The 25,863-nt window shown below is 44.3% G+C and overlaps 1 protein-coding gene across 2 annotated transcripts in view; it reads left to right on the top strand.

Annotated features, from left to right (window-relative positions):
- The window catches only part of PLXNA4 (plexin A4), a 583,803-nt gene that overhangs the window by 25,024 nt on the left and 532,916 nt on the right, over positions 1 to 25,863 (top strand). For both annotated transcript variants that reach the window (XM_067534998.1, XM_067534999.1), the window contains exon 3: positions 12,220 to 12,402. In XM_067534998.1, the coding sequence (XP_067391099.1) occupies positions 12,220 to 12,402 (183 nt within the window). The remainder of the gene's footprint in view (positions 1 to 12,219; positions 12,403 to 25,863) is intronic.

Below are 25,863 nucleotides of genomic sequence, written 5' to 3'. Positions count from 1 at the left end.
GCCAAGGGTCATGGTGGATTCTCCATCACTCACCATTTTAAAATCAAGATTGGATGTTTTTCTAAAAGATCTTCTCTAAGAATAGTTTTGGGGTAGTTCTATGGCCTGCCTGTGTTACACAGGAGGGCAGACTAGAAGATTGCACTGGACCCTTTTGACCTTGGAATCTATGCATGTATAAACCCCCAGCAAAGCACACGTAAGAGGGGGGCCGTTTCCAATGTTGAAAGTTTCTGTTTCTGCCCTCCGATCTGGGAGAGCTGCTCTCAGGAATTTGAAAGAGTCTAATGGGGGGTTGATATCATTTAGATGGTTAAAATTTTGCCAAAGAGTGGTTCTTTTATAGCTCCCTCCTCATTTCCTCCTCTAAAGACACTGGCAAGGCAAGGACTCAAAGATTTACCCAGTACAGCATGTTGAAAGGTAACAGGCCCAGAAAGAGTGCCTTGTGCAGGCAAAGTTCATTGTACATGGCGAGAGGAGGCTTATTATGTCAGACTCTGTGCTTATATAATCAGTCCCAGTAGAGGTTGTGGGGAATGGAGGACACCTGTTGAGCCTACGAAATGAGACAGGGGTTGGTGGTGGTTCTCAGTTGACTCTTGGAGTAGATTGACAGCTCTCTCACAGACAGGCAGAGTGGTCCAATGGGTAGGGCACTGGACTGTCGCTCTGGTGTCCTGGACTATTCCTGACTCTACCCTTGACCCTGGTGAGGGACCTGGGACAAGTTCTTTCCTATCTCTGTGCTTCAACTCCCCCCATTTGACCTTTGCCTGCTTTGTAAAGCACGCTGAGTCTCTAGGTGGAACACGCTATGTAAGGACTACACGTTGTTGTTAATTATCTCTGTGCTCTGGAAGAATGAGGACAGGGATGGATATTTAGAGCTACTGACTCCTGGTATGGCCTTAGGCCAGGAACTTTAGCTCTCTGTGCCTCAGTTTCCTCCTCTATAAAATGTGGCCAGCAATTCTTAACCCCTCCACTGAGGTAGCCAGGCGGGCTAATTAGCTGATGTATGTACAGTGCGCTGAACATGAGGTGTTATAGACACAGCAGCTGGGGCACTGTGGAGCAGAGGATATGAGAACTGGGTGTGTCCTAGCTCTCCTGCTGATGAGTTCTGTGGCCCTGGGCAAAGCCTTTGTAATGTTTAATAGGCATTAAGGAATCGGGTCGCTCAGGTGAGAGGACACAATATTTTGATTAACCACATAAGCACTCAGTTAGCCTGAGTCCTGCTCAAGTTTCTGGCAACATCTAATTCACAGGGGGTTTGGTTAAAGGCTGAAGACTGGTATTTGCATGGTCACGCCCAGACTAACATGACATTTCATTTGCATAGTTTGTACTCCACAACTGTCCTGTAAAGACCTTTCAAGATTCATGGATGAAAGTGCTTTTATATGGCCAAGATGCAGCAAAGCACATACGCACCTACTCTCATCAAAGCAAGCGCATTGCTGAATCAGGACCTCATGACATAGAAATGATACGCATTAGCAGCATCAACTAGTCTAGTGTGATCCACAGTAGAAAGTGGCCCTTGTTACATGTACATGCTGTGGTAATGCCAATAAGAATCATCAACTAGTTCAGTCTGGCTACTGGAAACACTGCAAAACAAATATTCCTTGGAAGTAAATTCCTTCCTGTCCTCTCTGCCCCCTCCCCCCAATTACTTTTAAAGAGAGAGAGAGAGAAAAAAAAAAGCTTCAGACCAACCCCCTTTTAAAACATATTTATTTTAAAAATCTCTAAGACTTCTGTCCCTTTAAATGGCTGGTTGCCATCACCCTGCGCTCTGTGCCATTCTCTCTTGGCTTCTCTCTTGCTTCTTGACCCGGCTCACACAGAATGTTCATTGAGGGTGGAACCAGGCCCAAGGCGGCTGACTGGGCTTGTTGTGTCTGGGATGTTTCAGGCAGTCTCTTGGCTCCCTCCCTCGCTTCGCCCCCTACTCGCCAGGCGGCATTCACGCTGCATTGGGTGTGACCTGCTGGTCCCCCAGGCAGGGTCTCTTGCCCGTGTGCCAAGTGGCAGTCCCGCCCTTGCTTGCTGTCTGCACTGAGAAGAGCTTTGCTGAGTTTTTCTCAGCAGCTGGAGGCTGCTCTTTGCCGTATGTCTCACAACTGATTAGATTTGTTGTTCAGGGGCTGATTTTTAGTCGCTTCGGCTGCCAGGGACCCAGGCTGCTTGATATACGGCCGAGCGTCTCTCTCGCACGTGGCCTAGTCTTACGTTGGCTGTGGGCTCCGTATGATTGCCTTGCACTTGTTTACAGAGCAAGTGCACAGTCACTTACCAGGCCTGACCTTGCGTTGCCTCAACGCGCTGTTGCTTTGCAAGTTTGCAAGCCCAAGGGAATCGTTATGTAACAGCCTTTTAAAAAAGCAGCAGAATCCAAGAGTCCTACCAGAGCCAGAAGCAAAGGAACTCAGGCTATCCACACAAGCCTGCTGCTATTTGAAGCACCGCTGGACCTGGGGCGGCCGTGCTGTGGCTGCACAATAACCTTTTTGTTGAGGAAGGGGGTCAAGGGCACGGTTGAATTTAGCTCTGCCCTCTGGGCCTTGTCGTGCACTGACTTACGCTCCCTGTCACTTCCCTGCCTCCAGCGGAGTTCCCTAGGGTGTAAGTCAGGGCAGGATTTGGGCCTTAATATTTAAAGAAGCAGCTAGTGTGCTAAACTTCTGGCAATGTCCTAAGAAGAACATGTGGGTTCATTTTATGTTTCAATGCTCCCGATGCATCGTATGAGAGTGCACCCGACACAGGAGTTCCTAGAAAGCAAATCTTCCTACTCACCCAAACAGTACAGAAACCCCCACTCGTTATCACTACCGAAGTAGAATCTGGAGGCCCCATAGTACTCGGTGCTCTGTGGTAAGAGGCAATCTCTGTCCTGAAGAGTTTACACTGTAAATAGACAAGACAGAATGATTGGTCCCATTCTACAGAGGGGGAACTGAGGCACAGAGAGGCTAAGTAACTTGCCTGAAGTCACACAGGAAGCTTGTGAGAGAGCTGCGAGGTCAGTCCAGAGATACTGAGTATTCTAGTCTAGTTCATGAGCCACACAGCCAGCCTTCCTTCGAGCAGGCTACCTACTTCCTCCTCACTTGGACAAACACCAAAAATGAAGAGCCCAGCCTTCCAGTTTTTGCTAGAGAACCAAACTCTTGGTATGTGAGATGTAGCAAGTCTGTCTAGATGACCCTTCGCTGACAGCATACTATAGAACATACAGGGCTTGTGTGTGAGTGACCACACAGAGGGATGAAGGGATCTAATCCCACCCTCTCCAGAAGTTGTCCTTTGGTTTCAGTGTTAGACAGCTGTGCTGTTTGTTTGGAGCTGAAAAACCAGGGTTTAAGTCCCAGGTTCTGCTGAATGTGTGCAATTGATATAACAGTGCCATCTGCATCACCCCATTTCTTCCTGGTTTCACCAGCCCCTGGCTGTTTACATCTCGGAACCGTTAACCGTTGCGAGTCGGTGACCTGTCTCTCACAGTGGTAGAGATATTGGGGAGGTAGGTCAGTTAATAATGCTTTCCATACAGGAGAGGCTAGAGAGCCCCTGTGTGGGTGTATCTATATCTATGTATATATCCCAGAAATGGTGGCTCTGGTGAGGGAAACTGAGTCCTCTATCATCTTAGTACAGTGACGAAGCTGGCATAGCAGCTAGTCCATTTGGGTGACATGAGATCAGTAGCAACAACACAGTATTTTCCCTGTTTCAATGTCATTACCATGTCGCTGTCAGTGTTCCAAAATATAATAGGATTTGTTCAGCTGATTTATCCTGCACACAAGTGACATTATCCAGATGCACACTCGGGTATAGAGAGAAAGAGGGGGAATCAGAGAGAGAAGCAGAAGGGACTAATGAAATGTATTCCTACTACTAATGAGGGAATGACCCATCACTTGCCAGTGGATCAGGTCTGTTGGTCAAGAGTCTGAGCCAGGAAACACAAGCATGTAATTGTTATGGCATTACTGCTTAAAACGAGCTGCCGCTGCTTTCCACAGTACAGTCCCACTTTTAGATGCAGTAGGAGTTTGGACTTAATGGCTTGAGTGAATTTATACTGCGCTGACAAGAATGCTCTGAGTTTCTCAAGTACTGATCTCTGGAGAGACAGAGGCAGTAAATGGGAGTTTTCCTTTCCACGGCTCTAGTGGTTATTTTTTTAGAGAGATAACTAGGGTTCTTTAAATTCATCTTCAGTTGGACGGTAAGGCCAGAGAGAACTCAGTTCTTCCTGTCCCCAAAGCACAGTACTTGAACTAAAGGAGAATCTCTATTACCTGTTAGAAGTATATGGCCTTTGACACACAGCTGAGCTGTTTTTGCTTGTATCGGTTAAAAGGCAATAGCACATATACCTTGTTCATGGTAATCCTTAAGCTAACTTCCCAGAACTGTTGTGGGCTTAATGAATGCTTTTTAACAGCTCTGGGATCATTGGAAGGTGTTTATATGAATGCAAAGCAGTATTGTTGTTTAATTTATACAGTCCCGTTGGCATGCATAGCACTTTGTAGCCCAAATTATAATTTTGTCTGTATAACAAAATAATAATTATAGTAATTGTTATTCAGCGGAGAATCTCTCCCGGTTCTGGCTTTGGGGAGGCATCTGGACTCAATCCTGCCAGGTGCTGTGTACCTGAGTGCCTTACAAGAGTGAATCATACAAGAATCCTTTTGTCCATCCTAGACGTGCAGCCTGGGGTGGAATGCAACAGCTGTCTATAACTGGGCTTCTCCCTCTTTAAAAAGCAGCTTCCTGCTTATGCCGAACAGTTTCTTTTTGCAAGAGGCGTTTCTTCTTCATGATGGAGCTACAGCACCACAGTCTCAATTGCTGCAGCACTAAAGGAAATGAAGTGTCACTGTCTGTCGTACGTATAATACCCAGCTTTGCTGCTGAAATATGCTCTTACAGGAGCACTGTTGCACTTACCTGATCAATACTTCACTTTTTAAAAGATGCCTAAATGCATATTTACTCAATAGACCGTAGCGGCTTCAAAGGTAGACTCTCTACACTCAATAATCTTTTCCGGTGTGAAAACCTGTAAGTGAACTTCAGAGCTCATGGAAAGTACTGGACTGAAAGCTCTGGAGATCATTATTCCCCACCACGCTTCAGTCGTATGCATCTCGACCTCTCAGTGGCAGAGGTTACTTCCAGGGGAGGGAAGAATGGGGAATTCAGGTTCCTTGCACATTCGGGGTATATTTTTAGCCAGTTTGCAGGTGCCATCTGGCCTTCTGGCAGAATTCATGCCCACGAAGGAACTGCAGGCACAAGTCTTGGTAGTTGCATTCTGACAGCCTGATTTGCACCTGTGGTTGGGTAGCCTGATGTGCTGGGCTTCCAAGGCCAGTCTATTTTGCGGGTGCAAATGGTACGTGCCAAAGGGAGACCTGGCTGCTGAAAAGTTGGCCCCAGATCTCTGGCCTTTCTGCGGATGCAATAGTAGCGTTTGGGTTTTGGAATGGGGATGTCTTGTCCACTAAGAGAACATCCTGAAGCTTCCACCTCAGCTCTGCATCTTTCACTAGGCTCAGGCAATGCAGCCTGTCTGCTTTGTCTAGCCAAGCTCTCAGCCATGGCTGAGAATGAATTGATTGAGGCTCTCTGATGATGCTCTTTGGTAGGGGAAAGCATCTGGAGGGTCGGGCACAGGTGATCTCTGTAGCCCATCTATGGGTGGTACATACTTGACCTGGTGGTGTTACCTTATATCTGTCTAGATCGTCAACTACCCCTTGACTTTTAATGGAGACTGGAAGTGCCCTCTTCTCTCTGATTAGCTGGAAGGGGACCATGCCCCTCTGTGCTGTGGAAAGCACCAGTTATCCTGGCTTTTGTGACTTCCAGAGTGGATGATTGCAATGTGCTGCCTAGAAAGCCATTCAGAAGCTTCAGCTGGTGCAGAACGCAGCTTCTTACTTCCCTGTTAGCTTTGCTGAGCCAGCTCCCACTTCATTTCTGGAGTGGAACCACTACCGTGAGACTCGTGCCCAATTGCACACCATGCATGAAAAAGAATGAAGAGTAAATAGCTGGAGTGAAGAGTTTGCGAACGCTCTGTAGGCTGAGAATTGTTCATCCAAACAACTCTTCAGATACGTCATAGACATTAATCGTTCAGGAAATCGGGATGGGCTTGTGACGGACTTTCAAATTATTATTTACAACAAGTAATCAGACCAGCTCCATTTAGCAGAAGGTCTGAAGACTGAAGGAAACCTGTTGGCCTCCAGAAGAAATGCAGCTTCCTCTTCAGGAAATTGTAGTTTTTACAGTGTGAGATACATGGGATAGATTTGCACAACGCCGTGCATGCTGGGAGCACAGCCGTAACATAAACACCAGTATGTGCTGTGTTAGGATTCTACAGTCCTCTGAAAACTTGCCCCCAGTCCTTGAATTTATGTTTAAACTACAGGCCTAAAAACCCAGTGTTTGTTCAAATCCCAATCAATCTGAGTAACTTTCCTTTCCTTCCCCCACTTGTTTCCTTCCTGAATTACAGGTGAAAACCTCTTAGCATAGTGTGTGCAATTGCTCTGTAATTGGTAAAGTAACTGTAACTGCACTGTCATTTGTATGTAGTGACATGTAATTGCACAGTAAGCATTGCTGTGGTTGCATGAGCTAAATGCCGTCTGTAATTATAATGTAATGCCAAATGCTGGCTCCCAGTCCCGCTTCCACTATATCACAGAGTTCCTTTATAGAAGGGCTCCGATGGATTTGGGTGTCATTCGCCTCATATTAGCTGCTGAAGAGAATGGTTGGTTGGTGGGCTATGCTTTCTTCGGCTAGTGGCCTAGGTTTTCTATCTCTCTAGCCCACAAGACGGAACAGACCTGCTCGACCCTCCAGTCCATAGTTCCCAATAACAGATTTTCCTAGAGCTTCTGTCCTGTCTATTGTTTAAATATCCACCCAAGTTAGACATTTTGCTACTTTTGTAGGGAGCCTACGCTTCTCTCTGTTGGAAAGGTCTTGAAATCAGGCAATGGAAGAGACATCTGTTATCTGCTTGCAAAAACCTAATGCCTTATGATTGGTGGTGCCAGAGCAATTTTTATAGTGGGGGTGCTGAAGGCGGAAACCATGCATTTGGGTTGTTGTTACTACTGTATTTCAACCCATGCTTCTGCTGCTGAATTCTTATTTCCATCGGCTATCTGGGTTGACTATGCTGGCAGCATGCAGAGTCTAAGTATGTGTGTGCACGCAGCGATCTGCTGCAGCCAAGCCTGTGACAACTGGCACGAGTAGCCAAAAACCTGCCACTGTATAAAGAGAGGGACTTCTAGGTATTAGCTGTAAATCAAAAGCAAGACCTGGCCACTGGGGACAGCCTGATCCCCAATGAATCTCTGGGATCGCTTTGGAGACTGTTAAGATCCCTGGAAAAAGGCTCTTCTGCTGCACAGTGCTTTGATTTGTGGGAGAGACACTGCCAAAGTGAAAGCAAGGAGGAGCTGGGGATGGCTAATCCTGTATCTAGGATTTCCCCAAAATATGGATTAGGCCATGTTCTGTTTAGAGACACGAAGCTAAAGCAGATGTTTAAAGGACAATTGAGGTTTATCATAACCCTGTTCAGGCCAGTTTCCTGTATCTGGCACCTAAACCCACCAGCTCGGCCAAGTTGTTTTCTCCTGCCTGTGGGATCAGATGCAGTTGTGGAAAGAGGCGCATCAGAGCAGTAATCCCTCTGCTGAGATTCAAGTTCTCAGAGGCCCTGAAAACCCCCAATGAGAGCAGAGACAGGCACGAGCCACAGTTGGCCCAGCAAAGTCATTCTTCCAGGAGAGCTTGGAGCTGTTTATTTAATGGGCTTCATCTAGGAAGTGTCAGGGTCCTGCCAGAATCCTTCATTAAATCAAACTATTCTTCGCACATCCTCCTGATTTCATAAGTGACTCTACTGCTCAGCCAGCTTGTCCCGTTGGCAGCTCTGGAAACTGCAGTCCTCTGTTTATCCATCCATGGAATGGGGACAATGAAAACCGAGGCAACGAGAGTTTCCCTAATTCTCCTGCCAATGTCCATCAGCCCTGAACTGGAGAGGTAGCTTCTAGGGTTTAGAGGACAGTCCTGTCTCCTTGCTCATTTAATGGGGAACTGCCAACTGTTTCACATGACAGTGTTTCAGATCTATAGAGCACCTTACAAATGAATCTATCCTGACAATACCCCATGGAGGGTACTATTATTATCCCTGTTTTTCAGGTGGGGAGCTGAAGCAAAAAAAGATTCAGTGATTTGCCACAGGTCACGTAGTTTGCGTCAGACCCAGGAATTGAACCCCAATTTCCTAGTGTCCAGTCCCATGCCTCAATCACATGACTGTCTTCCCTTCTAATTAATCTTCAGTTTGTAATATGATTTTCAAACTGACACAGCGACTGAGAGGGGAAAAACTCTGGTCCTATTCCCATTCCCTTAATCTGTCCTTTTGCTCCGTTTAGATGTCCTAATTCAGCCAACAGCCATCCTGGAACATCTGGCAGTCCACGTGCGTTAATACGCTAGCTGCAGTTTTCATTCTTTAAAGTAGTTATTACAAAATTGTCTAGCTGAGAAGGCTCTGGAGAGTTTAGCTTGGCTACTCTATATTGCCTTTAGGAGTGCCTGGAATTAAAAATAAACCTGTACTCGCAGCTCCTGACCTCCCCATCATAAATCTGAATTTACTTTAATGTTTCTCTTTGCTAGAGGAGACGGCTATATTGCTGTCTTAGCAGTGTATACGATATAAACGCTATAGCTGAGAGCCTCAAGTGCAGGTGGTATAGATAGGGTGCTTTTTTGTGTGGGAAGGTATCTCTGCAGTTGATTCTGGAGAAAGAATCATGTTCGCTGAAAATCATTACCATGTGGTGTGTGTCACTTTCTGGCCTCGATCTTCTTCCCACAAGACAGTTGCCTGCATTGCAAAAAGTATTTCTATTGTTGCCTTATTGGCATTCGCAGCAGAGAAAGTGATCAAATGATCCCTGAAGACTGAACGAAACCTGGCCCTAGACGTGATCCTGTAGGGTTTGATCACATTGTGGGGGGCTCTGGCCCTGCAGCTGCCTCTTCTGGGGACGATAGCACTGATTTCACTCTTCAAAAGTACCCATGAGCACTATGGTGTGTTCCTTGTAATATCTTGGATGAAATCAACAGGTTTCACCTTGTTTTGCCTCTAAAATGGACAAAATCATGAAATTCTATTTGATTTCAATGCAAAAGGCAAGTTCACTTGGTGCCGCCCAGGTCCAATCTGGAGCAGAAGGAAATAAGTCATGATGAGCAGATTTAAATCTCAGTTCAGCGGGAGAGTGCTCTAGCTCAGACAGCAGTTACTGCATTCAGTGCTGGAATTGCTGGATGAGATTCTATGGTCTGCATCATGCAAGAGGGTAGATGAGAGGATCATGATGGTCCCTTCTGCCCTTAACCTCTTTCAACCCGATTGGTCAGGGTTTGCTGCAGTGAGGTGAGTGCAGTACTCTGATAGATAGTTATATGAGGAAAGCCTGGGCCTGATGTCTAAGGATCACATACTGACCAGCCTTCACCTCTCAGTGCTTGCCTCCTTCCAGCCTTGATGTCTTGGGTGGGGTTTCCTACACTGGATCAGGGTGAAGTGTCATGGTTCCCATTAATGAAATGCATCTTTGTAGAGGTTGAATAGATTCCCCCTTCTTTCTTCAAAGCCATGAGAAGAAAAGGGGGATTTTTTTTCACACCAATAGCATGGGATGTCTCCTCCCCACCCTGATTCTGAAATCCATTTCCCTCTGTCTGTCTGATAAGTGAGTCAGGCTGAATGTGGGCCTGGCTTTGTTACACATGTGAAACACCAATCAGGTTAACAGCAAGTTTTGCTAATGGTTCTGGTCAAACTGGGCCTAATTGCAAGTGAATTTTGGTGCAAAAACATAAGAACATAAGAATTGCCATTCTACCTCAGACCAGCACTTCGTGTAGCTTGTTGTCCTGTCTCTGACAATAGTCAGTGCCAGATGCTTCAGAAAGAAACCCAACAGCAGACAGCTATTGAATAATCAACTCATAGTTTGTTTCTTCCTGACCCCACACAGCTAGTGATTGGCTGTTGCCCTGAAGAATGATGATTTATATCCCTGTCATATTTCGTATCCTATCTAATGTAACTGTTGATGTTCCCATCCATATAAATATACAGCCTTTGTTCAAATTCTACTAGGGTTTTGGTCCCAATCGTATCTAGCTTCATGGAGTTCTACAGGGTACAGTTCTGTTACATAAAGGATGAATTTGGCCTTTGTAGTTTGGACATATACCTTTTATGCTAAATTGTCTACCAGCGTGTAAACTAGTAGCATCCAAACTGTGACTGATGGAGTCCTTGGATTTGATCCATGGCTGCTCTCTGAGTTGGTGTTTTAGCTCTCCAGAGATTAATGATTCTAATAGGCTGGAGCTCAGATCTTGCTGTTCTTTTCTAATGGCTCTTTGAATACTTTGGGGGCTTTGTATATTTATAACTATTTTTAGGACACATTACCCTCCCATTCAATAAAATCATCTTTCCCTGTAATTGCAAGGTGAAGACGAAGCTGATTAACTGTAGGCTTTTATTGCTAGGGAACTCAAGTAAGGAGCAGCAGTTTCTAGCCATGTGTCAAGGAAGATGTGAGCAAATATAAAGCAAATGTAATGGTAATGCTCATGATCAATTATTATTGATCTAAGAAAATTAGATAGACATACTGTGCACTTATTTAATTAACTCTTATAGGCCTCAGTCCAGTACATGCGAAAGTGACTTGATGGATCAGGTTCATAGAACCTATTGCCTTGACAAATGTGCTACTATACACCACACTGTGGCCATCTAGGGTTGCATCCTTGTCACCAGCTAGCTCACCATGACCAACTGGAACGTCACAACACCAGAACTGATAGAAGGGCAAAAGCACAGATTGCTACTACTGGTGCTAAAGGAGAGCACTTCTGTTAACAGGATAGGGTCTCCTAAGTTCCAGTCCCAAAGCCCTCCCCGCCAAACCATGCTTCCTAGGGCTAGAGTAGAAGAGATGCCTCCACCAAAGCAGCATATACGTTACCTATTGATGTTCTAGGATGCACCACCAAAGAAGCCTACCCATATGCTAAACCAAATGCATTCACAGCTTCCTTTGTACTCTGATGGCTGTCCATTTTGCGGTCTAGGGGACAGAGTTTCAAATATGAATGTCCTCTGCTGCCAGTCCTGAAGAGTTCAAGTCCAGGAAGAGAAAGTAGCAGCCCAGCAGATCATAGTGGTTGTGAAGGTGTATAAGTTGGCAGGGCAGATTTTCAGGTCATTAGGGCTTTACAGATGCCTCCAACACTTGGAAAGAGAGAGCCAGTGCAGAGCTCCAGTTACATAATGTCCTCCATGGGCCCAAAGTGCTTTACAAACACTTAATGAGTTAATAATCCTCCTCACAATCCTCCTGTGAGGCAGATAGGCATTCGTGACATCCATTTTACAGAGGGGAAACTGAGGCCCAAAGAGGTTAACTGGTTTGACATTGTGTGATTGGGAAAGTGGAAGTAGAACTCAGTAGTCCTGACTCTGAGTCCCTTCGAGAGACAAGGTGGGTGAGGTAATATCTTTTGTTGGACCAACTTCTGTTGATGACAGAGATGAGCTTTCAAGCTACACAGAACTCTTCAAGTCTGGGAAATGAGTCCCTTGTGGTTTATGTTCATTCTCTGTTTCAGACACAAGCTGGGAATGTTTAAACTGAAATTCTTAACAGATCATGAGCTTGGTTGTTAGGTCATGAATGATAAACCCAATCGTCTTGCCGACTGGAGGGGGGTAGTGTTCCAGTGGGTAGGGCACTGGACTAGAATGCAGGCGGACCTGGGGTCTATGCATGACTCTACCACCGACCTGCTGTGTGACAGTGGGCAAGTTGTTTCATCTCTTTGTACCTCTGTTTGCCTTCCTGCTGTTTGTCTGTCTTGCCTCTTTAGACTGTATGATCTTTGGGGTAGGGACTGTCTTTTACTAAGTGTTTATACAGCATCTGGTATGGGGCCCTGATCTTGGTTGGGGTCCCCTAGGTGCTCCTGTGTTGTTAATCCATGTTCAATGGCTTCATGCTCGCTCTCTTAATCTCTCTCTCCCCCTGCTTCTCTTCACAGCTGTTAACAATTGATGACAATTTCTGCGGCCTGGATATGAACGCCCCTCTGGGAGTATCAGAGATGGTGCGAGGACTCCCCATCTTCACTGAAGATGGGGACAGGATGACATCCGTGATCGCCTACGTCTACAAGAACCATTCACTCGCGTTCGTGGGCACCAAGAGTGGCAAGCTGAAAAAGGTAGGCCTGGCCCAACGTGGTCGTCTTAGGACAGTGCTGCTAGTTGCTATGGAGACTGGCTATTTCGAGATGCGTGGAGTGGGTTTTGTAGGCCTGGTGCACGTTACCTATTTTGTGAATTGTATTGGTTGGTGCAAGATTGCACTTCAGCTCTGAGGGATTTGGCTGACATGACCGAGGGATCAAACCTTCTCCTAATGTTGCACATGCCAGAACATACCATGAGTCTAGCCACCTTTAGGCTTTGGTATAGTGTAGATCCAAATACAAACTTTTCCAGCTCTGGCTATGTCTAATTAAATGGCTGATCACAGGATGTCTGTGTGCGCTGGGGAGGAAGAACTTACTGGTATTGTGGGGTTGTTAAGAAACATGATTCATGCTTTGGAGATGTTCCTTCAAAGCAATGTGACCAGACATGCTTTTACCGCAAACCTAGAATGGAAGTTAGTGGTTGCTTTATCTGGATCAGGCTGAGTGTATGTTTATGCAAAAGAAGAGGGACTTCTATGAAAGAAGAGCTGTGTTTGAAAGGTAATAAGCATTGTGTTTACTGGGTAACCATGGTTAACTCCATATAAATAAATACTCTCTTTATGATATCTGAGCTTAAGTCCCTTCCAAAGTTACTAGGCACCCCTCCAAATGAACTGTGCATGCCCATGGCTTTGTATTGTAACAGCTGCTGTAATTTATTATTTGCGGCACTGATGTTTGTCTTCTGAAGCTAAAGCCCAGATTGAAAGACTTTTTACCAGTGGTTTTGGCAGGTGTTTTATTCTTAAACTACCAAGAGCCATTAAAGATGACCTTCCAATGCTTAAAATGGGCTCTGTGTCCCCTACTACGATGCAGGAACAGGCTGGCAGTGTTTGCCTGAATAACGGACCCGGAGGATGTTCCTGGTGCAAAGTGTGGTGTATTGTTACCACATCAGAACAAAAGGGTGTGGGCGCGGCTCTCTACTGTGGAGAACTAAGATGTGTACCGACCAGTCCTCATGGAGGAACCTTGGAAGCTGCCAAGCTTGTGAAGAAGACTTGGGCTGGATTTTGTGTTGTTTCATTTTGAATTTCCTTTGTGGAAAGAAGTAAACCCCAAAGGGGTGGAGGAGGGGAGGCATTAGTGATGCCCTGTTACAGCTTGTGTGGATAGGTTATATGGAGCAGGGTGAAGAATCACTTGCTCGCAGGTATCTTCTTCTTGCTTTTTACTTTAGAATGCCTCAGAAATATCAGGCAAGTCAAGTCTGGTCCTGTCTGCCCTGGAGGACCAAGATATGTACATTGGGAACTGTTTCAGTCCTTAATTAAAGGGGGAGAGGTTGTGATCATCAATAAGAGCTTTTTCTTGCAGCTGTGTGTTCAGACATGTATGAAATGGGCTCAGCCAAAAACACACTAAGTAGTTTGTAAACATTTTGAATAAAAATAATTTCCCCCTCCACCATAACTTTTCACTTCCCTGTTATCTGTGATGTCACAATAACCTGGCTAATTCTCCAGCAGCCTATAGTGTCTGCTAGTAAAAAATAATGGCGCTTGAGCCCTGAATTACAAATGTTCCAGACAAAACATTATTTTCTTTTAAATAAACCACACTCCCATCACTCTCAGACCTTCTTTGTGTATCATAAGAAGCAAAATAAGGCACAAGCTCATTTTTTCTCTCTCCTTTGCAGGTCACTTTATATGAGAGAATAGAAAACCAGGGCAAACAGGCTTGGAAGGCTTTTGTTTTTATAGTGTGGTGGAGACCAAAGGCATCCTTTTAGAGTAAAGAATAAGAGGAGGGAAGCTGAGCTGCCGACACGAACCTTGGAGAGCTGCCTTTTGTTCCATGTTTACTAAATGTGAATAATGTTCTGCATACAGTAGCTAAGGGAGAATGGGTGTGAGAGCAGTGCGGGAGCCCAGGGGCTGGGATCAGCAGTCAGCCAACTAAGTGTCCTTTCGAGAGGCAGCTTTCCCCATGCAGTGAGTGCAGAGCTGCACTAGCCCAGGAAATGCTTCTGCCTTTTTATTTGTTTTGCGGTATCCATTCCCTGCAGAAATCTCTCTCATTCCATTGTCCCTCTTGCAAGGAGAACTAGATGTGACTCCCCGTAATGCTGCTCATGTGACTCCTGTTCAGACTAGAAGGGTCACCAGTGAGCAACGGCTCTGAGCTGAGAACGCCAGCCTCCCTCCCCTTCCAAATCCCATGCATCCTGGGAAATGAAGGGGCCGGACTGCACTCAGACATTGCTCCCATGCCTTGCAGGCGCATGGCCTTGCCACTAGCTCTGCTCAAGAGCCTCAGTTTTTCACCTGGGACTAATTGGAGTCTGCCAAGCCATCCTGAGCTTTCTAGGGCTTCATGTTTGGTTTTGTCTTGCCAGCTCTTGTTCAATAGCAGAGGAAGAGGCGAGGCCAAGAGAACTGGTTCCAGCTTTCCCCGTTGATGCTGCAGCTGCTAATCCATCCAATTAGCATAGTGTTGATTTGGTGTTAGAGAGAGAGCTCCTAAGGGCAAATTAGTTTCTGAAATAACCTATGTAAGATCAAATGAACCTACTGGCCCCTGTGGACCAAGGCCAGGGGTTTCCCATTGCCTGTCTCCCAATGGGTTATAGCAATCATGGCATTTCACTACTCCCCCCAATCCCCAGACAGCTGGTGTAATGTTACCCACAGAGCCATCCCTGGTGATCCGTTTCTGGGGCAGTCACATTGGTTGAGCAATATTGCACAAGGGATGGAGTTATAATACCCTTGTTTGTCTTAAAGATACGGAATCTGTTCACTTGTTGATACTGAAAGGTTTGTTGCAAGTAATTAGCAGAATGTTTTGGAGAAACTCTGTTTCTCTGCAGTTAAGAATTTACAGGTTTGTGTGTGTGCGTGCGTGTGTTTATTTTTATATAAAAGATAAAGATCATATCTTAGGTTCTCAAGACACACAATTTGTGAAAGCGCTGCAAACTACTCGGTCATAAAGCAATATAAGTTGGTTGATATACAAATATCATACACGTCAAAGGAATTTTCCAGTGACATGCAATTGAAGTAAAATATTGTGCTTTACAAGAACACATCATTAAAATGAAAACTAGCAGTGTATCAAGAGTCTGGCCATGTAACCAAGACAACAAAGAAGAAAGAAAAGGGAAAACCAAGATAGAGATGGAGTGCAAACGGAGTGAGTGAACAGAATGAAGAGATAAAAAGGACAAAAAGCAAAGTGGTATAGAGGGAAATTCCCCCTGGCACAAGCGCATGTTAGAAACTGAATCTGGAAACGTTAATTGAAAGGTTTTCATGAGTGCGGCTGTCATTTATGAGATGAGAAGAGGGGTGGTTCAGTGGCTACAGATCTGGAAGATGTAGGTTCAATTTTCTGCTCTGCCACAGACTTTGTGTGACCTCGGGGAAATCACTTAGCCTCTCTGGGCCTCAGTTCCCCATCTGTAAAATGGGGATAATACTTCCATTGCATATAAGAGTTTTGTAACGACTAATACATTACAGATTGTGAGGTGCTTAAATATATGGTAATGGTGGCCATATAAATTCCTTAAATAGATTATAAGTCTTTGGAAGAGAGAGAAAGTCCTGATCACCTGTGGTCACTAAAGATTTTGCAGTGCTTTTCACAAGAAATATGGCTGACTGGATGGATCACTTGTTGATTACCTGTTTTGTTCAATTCCCTCTGAAGCACCTGGCGTTGGCCACTGTCGGAAGACAGGATACCAGGCTAAATGGACCATTTGTCTGACTCAGCGTGGCCATTCTTATGTTCTTATTTAACTTATGATGCCCACAGAAGATCCCAATATCTGTAAATACCTTCTGCTGCTTCAGTGGACTCTGGTATTCTTGTGCAATTCTTGCCCTGAGCTGTTGTGTAGCATTGCTGTGCGCTGTTATGCAGTTGCTGCTTTGCACTCCAGAGGTGGTTGCATTGCAGTGGTGGGCAAAGTGATCCCTGTAAACAGTGCATATGATGTAAAGTGCCTTGGCATGAAAAGTACTAAATAAACACTAGGTATAATTTCTATTAATTATTGTTTTGCTTTCTCTTGCTTGAAGGATATTGTTGTTTTCATGAGAGACTGTTTCATTCATACCTTTCTTGATAATCCAGAGTGTGTTTGGTCTCTCTGAATACCGCCTGCCAATGCATAGAAAGATCTGTGGGACTGAGTGCCATCACAAAGAGGGAAATGATGCAGTTACTATACATATAATTCCAGCAAACCAGTCACCTAAGGAATCACAAATTTCCTGTTTAAAAAAAAAAATAAAAAAATCTAGGTCCCTGGGTTTTGTTTTTCTCTCTCTTTTGCATGTGTTCATTGTGCTAATTACCCTCTTAGCTTTTCTCTGTAGTGGCAGAGGAGAGCTAATGGAGTAACATGCTATGTATAATGCTGTCTCACAATGAATCTAGTGTAGGTTTTATAAGATAGGTTTTTTAGACTCCTTTTATAGCAGTGCTTGGCCATCTTATATGCCATTATTACCTGTAATGGCAAAGAGATCAGACCTGCTCTTCAAAGTCCTATGTAAATGTGCTTAGCCATGTAATATATGAAGAGAGCTGGTCAAAATTTTCTGTGCAGAAAGTTTACGTGCAAAAAAATACAATTTAGTTGAAACAAACGTTTTTTACAGGAAAATGTCAATTCTGCTGAAAATTTGGTTTTTCCCTTCAGGAAGTTCTCTAAACGAAAACATTTATTCTTGAGACAGTTTAAAATACTGGTTTGTTTGTTTGATTTTGTTTTTAAGCTGAAAATCAAAAATGGCATTTTAAGTCAAAATGAATAACATTTTTTGCCAATTTTGAAATGTTGATTTGAAACAAACCCCAAATCGTTCAGAATCTGTTTGGAACTTTCTACAAGTTTCGGGTTTTTTTTTCTTTCATGCAAAAATTTTTTGTTCAAAATTTCTTGCGGGAAAATTGTTTGGTTTTTCTGATCAATTCCAAGTGGATACCTTTTATTTACGTTGTCTACACCTTATTTGGTATAAAGCTCTTTCAGTGTGAGATGGCCCAATAAGTTACCTCACACTGGTGTTCAAGTTTGGTGAGTATTAGGGGCAGGAGGAGGGTTCACATCAGAGAGGTCTGAAATCCCGTGAGCTGTTCTCACTAGTTTTCTGCCCTGATTAGCAGAGATCTCTCAACATCAACTGGCCCTGTGAGCCCAAGATAACTGAACTCTGGGGAAGGCTTTTTTTCTGGGCAGTGCACCCTGCAGACCTCTCTGGGCCATGTACTGAAGGGTGCCGTGATTTGCAATGGCATTTCAGATTTCGTTGGGCAGGAGGGGATTCTGTGTGCTGCAGCATGTGCTACGCAACCTATTGTGCTGGACCTACTGCTCCTTGTGGTGTGCGAGCCCCCATTGTGCTGCAGTGGATCCACAGAAGAACCGAGGCACCAATGATCTCTGCATTGCAGACTTCCCCCCACCCAACAATCCTCCTCCCATTGTGACTTGATGGGATATTAAGTAATCAGCTTATTTCTTCATCTGCCCCTCCTGCTTCCCAGTGATGACAAAGTAGGGCTATTTAGCTGTCAAACACTCCATGTCACGCCCGGATGGACCGCCCAGCCAAAATGGTGGGCTCTTGTTTTATTTTTCTCTCCTTGGCTGGGATAATGACTTTCTGGTGAGCTCTCTTAGTGCCCCTTGCATCTGCCTTTCATTTGATTGCCTCTTGCCTGCTGAACCTCTTACGGGGAGTTGGTTTAAGTGCAATCCTCCTAATTAGTTTTGCTTTAATTTAATCTTTTGAAAGAATTTTTTTCAAAAGAAGGAACCTCTCCCCCACCCCTTATTTCATGGGCTAGTTTAATGCACAATCTCTGGGTTTATTTTTCTATTTCCCCCTGTCTCCAGATAGGCCGTCATTTGCATATTTGATTAAGCTTCTTACGTTATCAGGAAGCTAGTTGGAATAACAGCCAGTCCCCGATAAGGCACTGCACATACATCTCTCTTTCACCATGAGCCACATTATTCCCCCCCATCTGCCTATGGTAGCTGTTTCCTATGTCACTGCCACTCCTGCCTTGTGTATTTCATCTCTCTTTGACCTGGCTGCTGATCTCTGGTCCAGGCTAGAGTTGGATATTGATGTGGTTATCAAAGTGTGGCAGCCCCTTCTTAGAGGTGGGAGTCAGCTGATTGCTGGTGAAAGATTGTCAGAGCGACAGCCTTGGAAACCAAGGGCCGGATTCAAGACCTGAAGTGACACCAGTGTAAATCTGGAGTCACTCCTTCCATCAAAGTGAACAAAACTCAGCTGAGAGCAGGATCAGGCTGCATAAGTTATCTTCCTTGGGGGGAAGCAATACAGAGATTTCCCCCACACTTATCTGCTTCATGCCTCCATTGAAGGGGTCACCTGTTGGGTGTTTGGATGTGTGTTGTCAGAAGGTAGCTTGTTTCCATAATTCATTCAGCCCCCTCTGACCTCTTGGCTGAGACTCTCAGCAAGGGCATGTCCCAATCAGTGTCATTCATGGTGGTGGTTTTGTGATCTAAACACCTGGCCAAGGAACAGTAGAGCTGATGGGTGGGGAGGGAATAAAACGATTTTTTTGTTTGTTTGTTTGTTTGTTTTCCCAACATTTGCAATATCAACATTTCAAAATTTAAAATATTTTGATCTGCTCTGTTCACCAGCTACAGACCTGTGCCAAGTTTGAACCATGAACAATTCCCTTTCATCCTGCCTGCCCTCCTCCCCCCTCCTTGTAATGTTCTTCCTTTAAATGAGCTGTTGATGCCTTGTGGAAATGTTTGGAGGATTTTCTACATAGAATCAGTTCCGCTCCAAATGCCCCATCCCCTGCTACCTGAACTACAGGAGAATCTCTTTCAGCTGTTGACAGTATAGGGCCTAAGACACAGAGCTGAATAGTTCTGATTCCATTCAGCAGAGGGTAGTGTTACACGTACACGTTACTGAAATGGACACTGTGAGGCTAAAAACTGTATGCCGATGTTTTCTGTCTTGGCCTTTTCTTTCCCTATGTTTTAATATGTTAGCTTGGACCATTGCTTTTTTAGCATTGTTAGCAATGAGCAGTGAATATGCAGTGAGTTCTCGTTTGGCAAAACCCCGCAGGTCACTGCTTCTCTCGTATGATGTGGTGTCACCCCGCCTTCCCTCCCCCCCACCGGAGGTTCGTTGGCTGTAAAACTTGGGCAGGATGCTTCCCTTCACTGTGCCTCAATTTCCTCCTTGACAAAACGTGGGGGGTAATATTTCCCTATTCCTGGGGTTGAGGTGAGGCTTAAGCCATGGATGTCTGAGATCCTTGGATGGGGGGCCCCATAGAAGTGCAAATTATTGCTGCTCTTTTTTCCCAAGTGGTTAGCCAAAGTCTGGAGCCTTGCAGAGGTGTTTCGGTTAGGATGAGAAATCAGTGATATGAGTCAGGTATATTTTTGGTGGGGTTTTTTTGTTTTTATTTTTTTTAAGTATGTAAATTTCTACTTCTCTGAACATAGTGGAAACAAATAGCAGCAGCCAGCAGTTTCCTTTTCTCCACATCTGCCACTCCGGTGAGGAGTGCACCCATGAGGCTCTGTTTCTGCTTCCTGTCAGGGAGGTGATACTCATAACTCTTTCTCCAGGCTTTCAGCCTCCAATACACATAGCCTCGCCCCTGCATTTGCAACATGGGGAAACCCCTCAGTACCCATAGCTTCGCTTTGATTGGCAGCCACCCCCCACCGTCATCAGCAGCTGTTTTTATTATATAAAGGGGCTTGATGGCTCCTTCTGCTGAGCCGAAAGGAGGGTCTGGGGCACACTCACTGGTTTAACGAGGCCTAGGGTTGTCTTCGGTTCTAAGGCCCACTTGCTGCCGCCGTTGGCACCTTTCAGTGTAACATTTTTGAGATTCTATGAAATGGCAAGTGATAAAATGTTGGTACATTTTGTGGGCCATCAAAATTCTTTCAGGCCCATTTAACGTCCCGTAATCCACACTTACCTGGAGTGGGCTCACCCATCATTACTGGGAGGATCCTGGTAACACAGGGACTGGTGGCAACCCTAGGATGGACTTGCTGGGCCTGTGTGAGCAACATATTGGAGACTCAAACCCAGGCCCCTGGAATTAAAAAGAATTGTCCCTACACGACCCCTGCTTGGCTCATCCAGAAGATGCTTAGGAGGCGCTTTCTCAGCTGGAAACCTCTCTAACACATTACAAAGGGAGTGTGTGCTATTAACATCACAGCCCCTTTTGAGTCACACGGAGGGTGTGAAGGTACCCAGAGGAGTGTGAGTGTGATGTTCCAATGGAGGGAGACACATCCAAAAGTGTGATGGTGGATTAGTCAGAGAGTATTCAGTAAATGCAAATATCCGTAAGAGCGGAGCAACTAACCAATGTAGGGAAGGTGGCTTTTAAAAAGAGATTCAAGATCTGTTTGTAAAAAACACAGGAAACAAAACGAATGTAATTGGATGTGTTACCTGGGTTTGAGCAGAGATAGCAGGTTGTATAAGTGGACCCTAGGCTATTGAAAAGGAGTCTTTCTCACAGCCGACACCTGAAGTGCAGGAACAGGGGGTTTGATTTATAAGCTAACTTTTAATTATAAAGGTGAAATGAAACATCTCACTTTGTTGGAATGAGTGACTTTCAGAATGAGCTAATTTGAAGATTCTCTTCTTCTTTTTTTCCCCCTCCACCCTGGCCCTCTCTACCCCCAATTCCCTGATGCTGTGCATGATTTGGAGTCAGCATAATTCTGTGATTATTTACCCTTTTTAGGGCTGCTTCTGTCACTGACTGCATTTCTACCCTTACGACAGCTTGCCCAGCAGCTTTCAAACTCTACTACCTAGCATAGGTTTTGCTCTCACTTGATTTGCGCAAGCCCTCATACAGACCATTAATGTCCTCTATTGAAAGGGACGCTGTCACATATGTTTAGGGGAAAAAAACCAACAATATTGTTTCCAGCTTGGCATGGGTTGCAAAACCCACGCGGCAGGCAGCAGAGATAAAATATCTTTTTGTTCCTCGCCAATTTGATCTCTTTCCTCTGGCGTTCTCCGCCCACTGCCCAGCCTCTGCCCCCTGGTGTGTTTGAATTATAATTAGAATGGAGGCAGTAGGTTTATTTTGTTTTGTTTTAACAACAGCTCCGGCTTGTAATGCTTGGTCGTTTTGCATTGGCTTCATGTTGGGGCGACCTGAGCTCTGCAGGAATTGGCATAGCTGTTTAGAACCGCCAGGGGGAGCACAAAATATTAGTACTTTTCGTTCATTTTTACCCCAAGCAGATCTCTGGTGCACAAGCCATGAGGAGTGTGTGTGCCAAAATGAACTGATGATTGGGGGCAGGTTTCACTGCTTGGGCAGTGATGAACCAGAAGGGAAAAGGCTGAGTGTCTAGTAGTTAAGAACTCAGGGTGGATGGATGTGGGGAGACTTGGAAGTGGAAGAGCTATTGAGGTCACCCTGCAAGGTGTCAATTAGGCTGGTGGCAGCCAGGGTGAGACCTTTATGCATTTAGGCTGGCTGCTGGTGTCAGGGCTCTGAGCCATAGCAACATAACGATAAGGGCCCCAAAGTTACCAGACAGGCAGAGACAGAGCCCCTTACTGGTCTGGGTGATTCCCAAAACATCACAATAATGTCTTAAGGCCTCAATCAAGGACTAGAGCCTCGTTGCGCTAGGTGCTGTAACCACATCTGATCAAAAATGGTACCTGCCCCAAAGAGATTACAATCCTGGCTACTAAAATTGTGTTGTTTGTGTATTCCGTTCCTATCCTGGGTTTTGTCCACACAGAATTTTTCTGGAACAGCTATTTACTTATATTCACACTTTCAGGTATAGACCAGCTCTGAAAGTGTTGCATTGCTGTAATGATCCATGGCCTCATGCATACAGAATTGAGTGGTAGGGGGTGGGAGTTTGGTTTCAGAAAGGATTTTGCGTTTTCAAAATTTGACTTCTTTCTGAATTGCTGCGAAACCTGAAAATTTCAAAATCTGCTCAAAGGAAATGGAAAAAATGTAATATGTTTCAGTCCATTTGGAACATTTCATTTTGATTTTGAGTTTTTATTTTGCACTATAATATACCAGGAGCTGAAAGCCTGTGCTGTTGCATGGTGTAATTCATAAAGTCATGTGTATGAAAAAAGCTGAAAATGGCTGAGAAGTTAAAAATTGGATAGTAACAAACCATGATTCCTAGTGATGACTGAACCTGGTGATATTCTAAACAAAAAGAGCGCTCTGTCATTCTTGTAGCTGTTTCCATTGCTTCACACTGACTCAACAGGCATTCTAGGCATCAGAGTGATGTCTGAAGTTATTGTGTGTGCTGGTTGTGGTATTGTATGGATGGTTGTGTTGATTTGTGTGAATGGAGGGATGTGCTGGAAGATTTGTTCAGATGTTACATGAGAGGTGTGTGCTCCTGTGAAGGACTGTTTTTGGGGTGGTTGTGTGTGCCAGTTGTGGTATTGTGTGCATGGTTTGGAAATGAAATGAAATGGTTGCATGCAAATTATCTGTAGAGCAAGAGTGGTGACTGGTCAAGCTACCTCTGATATCACAATGGTCTAGTTCTGTTGATATGGCATAGATACATGCTTACTGTTGCTGAAAGCCCGTGCTGTTGCATGGGTGTAATTCATAAAGTCATGTGTATTAAAATGGGTGAGAACTGGAACTTTTTCTCTTTAAACAAAATTCTGGCAAAAATCGGCACAATTTCACAAAGCTCTTTGATTCTGACAGAACTGCATATTTCAACACAACATGGTTCCATCGAAGTTTCTCTGACCAGCTCTAATACAGAAACCATTGTCAGTATCAAGGATCAACTCTGGGACCTTCTGCACCAAAGGGTCAAGCCTACCAACGTCAAGCCTACCAACTGGCCTAAAGCTATAAGTAGTAGTATGGTAGCGAGAGCCAGCCAAAAGAGTAAGACTTAACTGCGTGCCTTTGTCCAGTGTATTAAATGGTTTTGCAGTGTGCTGTTAAATAGTGGCTGTGTTCCTCTCCGAAGGTGATGACTGCATTTCGGTGGTGGGTGAAGTGATCTCCATATAAGTATAATGGCAAGTAAGAGGCAACCTTAATTAATGACAATGCTGTGCCAGCTCTGCTTATTGTATAGATAAAGGGTAAAATTTTCAAAAGCAGCCTAAGTTCCATAGTTGCTAAGGCCTGGATCCTCAAAGGTAATTCCCATTGAGAGTTAAGTCACCTAAATACCTTTAGGACCTGAGCCTAAGTGCCTAAGTCACTTTTGAAAATGGAGTTTAAGCTCCTAAGGGATTTAGGCACTTTTGAAAATTTTACCCATAGTTTGTATTCTAGATCCATTTTGTTATATTTGCAAAGGATCCCAAAGCACTTTGGTGCCTAAGACATGCTATAGAGGCAAGATACTTTTACTATGATAACCCTGCTAGCATCACAATCTCCTGTTGCTGTGGTCTATGTACATGTTTTGGAATTAATCTGCCTGAGGACTTCCCATAACTTTCTCTGAACCGATGGCTGACAATAAATTGCGGAGCTGTGGGGGAAAGGTTATCACTCAGGCTGGCAGAAATCTCACCGTATTAATTTTTCAGAATCTTTCTGATGAAATCTAATTAAACACAGTGACCTGGCAGTGCACAAATCTCCCTGTTTGCCTCATTTGTGGTACACATGATTAAAACAGGGTTATCAGGGGGCTAGTTATTACCAGCAATAGCAGAGGGGGTGGCTGGGGTTTTACACGCTGCAGATACTTTGATCATTTCTCCACTCTTTGCAGCTTCTGCCAGTTTTCTTTTGGATTTCATGTGAGGTCGATTTCTTTCCTTAGGGTGTGGGAGAACGTATTGACGACAGAGCTAACCTGAACAATCAGTACAGGAATTGCTAATGCAATTCCTCTGCCCCTCAGACTGCATAACTGGGCTGTCCGCGTTAGAACCTCAGTTGTTGCAATGCACTAGCAGCAGTACATGGTTGATAACTTAAAAAGTGGATGGTAACGAAGCGTGATTCCTAGTGATGACTAAGCCTGGTGATATTCTAAATAAAAAGAGCTCTGTCATTCTTGTAGCTGTTTTCATTGCTTCACACTGAGTCAACTGACATTCTAGGCATCAGAGTTATGTTTGAGGTTATTGTGTATACTGGTTGTGGTGTTGTGTGGATAGCTGTGTGTGTCTTTTCCTCAGCATATGATATATGAATCACTGCAGAATTTTGCAGGATTGCTGCATTGATGCTCCTGGTTCAACTTCTGCAGGATTAGCATTTTAGATGACATGGATGTGTCAGACTAGGTCTCACCTGGGAGCTCCTTTAGTAAAATACATTGTCATAACACAGTAAAAAAAAAATCTTGTAACCATTTCTTTCATATGAAATTTTCAGGGGTGAGCAGTTTTTTCTGTGGAGGGAAATGAGCTGTACTGGTATAAGGTACCTTTTTACTGGTTTAGCTACGTCCAGACTAGGGACATTATACTGCTTTTAACTATCGGAATAAAAATGTCACAACACCCCCTAACTGACATTGTTATACAGGAACAAAAACTGTTTATAGACCAGGCCTCTCTTACGTTACTGTAATGCCCAGATTAGGATGCACAGCCTATTGTGGTGCATGCTGTACAAATACCAAGCACAAGTCAATCCTTACAGTCGAATATAAGTTTATAGATATAGTGTGTAAGAGTGTATTGCAGCAAAATCTGTTCACTTGGCCTTTGTTATGCTGGGTGATGCTAATGTAGAAAAAACAATGCAAGTTTTCTTGTCCTTCAAAAGCAAATTACTTTCCCCAGGGTGAATGGACACATCGAACTTTGCAAGTCTGAGATACTATGAAATAGAAGCAGCATTGAACTAGTATATGAGAAGATGGGAAGGTTAAAATTGACCATTCTGGTCTCTCTATCTAAGGTGGATCATGCAGTGAATCATGCAGATTTTATTGAGAGAGTCATGATATTTGGTGTTTTTTCTTAAAGCCCTAGATCCTGTAGTCATAGGATTATGTGAGAATCTCAGTTTTCATTTGAAAGGGAGGAGAAGGAATTTCTAGGCTTACTGGCTGAAAAAATCTTCCTGGAGAAAAACTTGAAACCATGAATCCTAACGGTTCAAAAAACTGGAAGGGAAGTAAAAAAAGTTTTTTTTTTAAAAAAAAAAAAATCTCATGATTTTTAAGCCAAACTCACTATTTTTTCAGGCCAGACTCATGATTCTTGTATGTTTGGGTTTGCCAATACTGTGAATGATGTGCAAAAAGTAACTGCAAAGGGCCAAGAGTGAAGGGCTACACTTTGTAAATTATCCGTTCTGTTTTTAACTTTGCAACACAGGGGCTAATCTGTGTGCGCCCCACCTCCCTCAGCTAGATGGAATCACCACTGTTCATCTGTGTGTCATTTGCCTTATACT

The sequence above is a fragment of the Emydura macquarii genome, unplaced genomic scaffold (genome assembly GCF_026122565.2).
Source record: "Emydura macquarii macquarii isolate MOO-44397 ecotype Brisbane River unplaced genomic scaffold, CSIRO-AGI_Emac_v2 contig_3470, whole genome shotgun sequence".
Classification (NCBI taxonomy): Eukaryota; Metazoa; Chordata; order Testudines; family Chelidae; genus Emydura; species Emydura macquarii.
This window is presented reverse-complemented; position numbering and strand designations above follow the sequence as displayed.